The 2,973-nt window shown below is 33.4% G+C and overlaps 1 protein-coding gene across 1 annotated transcript; it reads right to left on the reverse strand.

Moving 5' to 3' along the window:
• Nucleotides 1-264: 264 nt before the first annotated feature.
• On the reverse strand, nucleotides 265-2,657 carry LOC127744059 (putative cyclin-D6-1). The gene is made up of 6 exons (XM_052256330.1): nucleotides 2,150-2,657; nucleotides 1,984-2,064; nucleotides 1,737-1,832; nucleotides 1,447-1,666; nucleotides 1,234-1,364; nucleotides 265-919 (listed from the first exon to the last, which is right to left on the reverse strand). Exons 1-6 carry the CDS (start codon nucleotides 2,327-2,329, stop codon nucleotides 662-664), a joined length of 966 nt encoding a protein of 321 aa, XP_052112290.1. The 5' UTR covers nucleotides 2,330-2,657; the 3' UTR covers nucleotides 265-661.
• Between the last annotated feature and the right edge of the window lie 316 nt (nucleotides 2,658-2,973).

Genomic DNA, 2,973 nt, shown 5'->3' on the forward strand with positions numbered 1-2,973 from the left:
CCGGGACCATCCAAGTTATCACTAACACCTAATTCTCATAAATGAAACGGTCCTAATCTCTTGTTAATCACCTGCATAATTAATTAATTAATAACGGTTTTGGTCTCTCAAAATAACAATATTTTTATAGGCAAGTAGGAATAACATAAATAGTAATACTATATAGTATTAATTAATTAAGGTACTACTGCATATACATTTTTATTTTGTTCCTTCACTATGATACTGTATATTATTTATTTATTCCTTTACCAGAAGCAAATAGACAGAACCACCACCACACTTAACTACAAAACAGACACACAAAAATTCAACCCCTACAATTCAAAGTTATGTTTTGTCTTTTTGTTTGGTCTCCAAGAAAACCCAAAGAAAAAAAAAAAGAAAAAAAAAGAAACTTAGATATCTTATCTTCCCATAGCTCTCCTTTTTGTTTGAAGCAGCAGAGATTTAAATGAAGGGCCGTACCAAGATCACGTTACAGTGATTCTGTCCATCAAACTATTTACTCATGGATCAGTACATTGCTCTCTCAATATCTCACCCTATTATATATCTTGTCCTTAAAGACATTAATTAATCACTCTCAGAATGGACCAGAAAGAGGAGGATTAATTAATAAGTGATGATGTTATCTTCTTGTTGTGTTATAATTTCTCAGCTAGCATTGATGGTGAGAATGGAGGGAGTGGTTGTTGTTGTTGTTGTTACCATAAGCAGTGAACTTTGATCTTCTTTTGAGGTCCTTATTGTGTGTGGTGGGAGCAATGTTGGTTTTTTCACTTTCTTCCAAGCTCAGAAAATGTTCATCCAATACATTAACCGGTGTGTCTGAACTTGAATTCACATTCAACACAGATGATTCGTACTCCTCTCTACCCATTTCCTGTATCACATTATAGCACTGCAACATGCTCTCCTGCATTTTCAGTAAATTCAACAGTATCATACCATTTAATGTTACATTTGATTCTAAACTAATCACACACAACATGTTATGTCTCATGCCACATTATTATTGATTGACGAGTCAGAAAAAAAAAATTTGACTTTAAAATTTTTTACTTGCAATTCATTTAAGTGAACAAACAGAAACTTTTATAAAAGAAAGCAAAGAAACATTCTTTTTACTCCACTGATATTAACCCCGGGTGATTCCATTAATAATAATAATAAAAAAAAGAACATAGAGAAACTAAAAGAAAAAGGAGCATTAAGTAGTAGAGAATGTACTTTATTTACATATGAAGAATCAGATATTGCTCGAAAGAAGCATGGATACTGAAAGGGAAACAACTCATGTGAAGCAGACAGTAGAGCTGATGCTGCAATTACAGATGGCTTGAATTCTAAAACCTTTATCTCTGCCAATCACACACAAAAACATTCATTCATTCAGTAATTGTTTAAACAATAATTGATTAAGTTAATTATATGATTTTGTACCTGTTTGTGACTTCAATATGATCTGGGAGGCCCTATCTTTGAGTACCTGGTTGAATGAAGGGTCATTGATGCCCAACAAGTTGATGAAGAAAGGGATGAATGAGAATGGTGTTATGGAACGCATGCGCCATTGTAGTGTCCCCAACACAATAGCCTCCATTCTTTGTATTGTTTGTGCCTCAAATATGACACCACCATCACCATGATTGTTCACAAGAACCTAGTATGTAACACAATGCAATGTAACTAATCTCACTACTCTTTGGTTTTCATAATTAGTAACTATTTACCTGAACATCAGTGGGAGAATACTCTATCTTTAACATCTTAGCAGCTAGAGAGAAGCAAGAGATTGCAAGAAGCTTGTTGGTCCATGGCTTTGGTTGCTATATGTCCACAAATACATAGTCTAATGTTAGTTAAAATATTGTTCATATACATAAGAGTAGTAATTTAACTACTAAGTGAGGCCAATGCCATTGTTTTTTAATAGAAAAAGATATATAATAGTAATTAAATAATTTAGTGTGTGGTTACCAATATGGGTTGGTTGGCAAGATAGCGATCTAGATAGTTGGTAGCAAGGTAAGGCAGAACCGGATCAAAGGTGCAGGACAACTGAAACAGAACATAAGGAAGCAATTGTTTCAAAGAAAGAAGAGAGAAAAGAGAGTAATAAAGTGATGAATTAGTGGTTGGTTACCTGTGATATGAAGGAAATGAGATGTGTTCTAAGAGAGATATCAAAATCAGTGGCCTTGAGAGTGTGGAAGTAATTGGAGGGAGGGATGTGTTCAGATTCAATGTGGAAGAGGGAGGAGACAGCTTCAAAGGGAAGGTTATGGTAGTTCTCATCAAAGGGGTTCTCAAGCTCAAACTCCATTATTAAAAGAAATAAAACAAAGCCTTAATTTGTGTGAAGAAGGAAGTTGTTAAGGAGCAAGAAGGACATGCATCAGTGTATGTAGAGACAAAGAAAGAAAGAGAGATGACAATTTTTCTACTTGAAATCAAAGGTATATAATGTATGAATGCAGGGGACTTGTTTCTCTGTTTAGTTGTCTGTGTGTGATTGGTAAATAAAAGATAGAAAAATGGAGGGGGTTGGTCCCTACTCTTCTCTCTGTGCAGTGGTCACTGCTCAGGGCTGCATGAGATGAGAGCAATAGCACTACCATACCATCTCTCTAATAATCAAATCAATGCCTTGCCATCAAGTTAGGTTAGGGAGTTATTACTCAAACCCCAACACCTCTTATATATACACATATTAGTTTTTTTTAACAAATTAACAAAATATTTAAACACATAAAACTATTAAAAGAAGGCCTATATAAAAATCAAACAAACTCAGAAAAAATTTTTATTTGGAGAAGAATGTTAAAAATATAATCATTTATATTAACTCTGTTATCGACTTAAACTTTTAAGATTAGTAATTTCATGATAACTATAAAAAAAACATAAATCTAAGTTATTTTGGTATTACCATCAATAACTTAAATGATCAACTAAGACTACTTTATT

This window comes from Arachis duranensis, unplaced genomic scaffold (assembly GCF_000817695.3).
Source record: "Arachis duranensis cultivar V14167 unplaced genomic scaffold, aradu.V14167.gnm2.J7QH unplaced_Scaffold_232525, whole genome shotgun sequence".
Taxonomy (NCBI): domain Eukaryota; kingdom Viridiplantae; phylum Streptophyta; class Magnoliopsida; order Fabales; family Fabaceae; genus Arachis; species Arachis duranensis.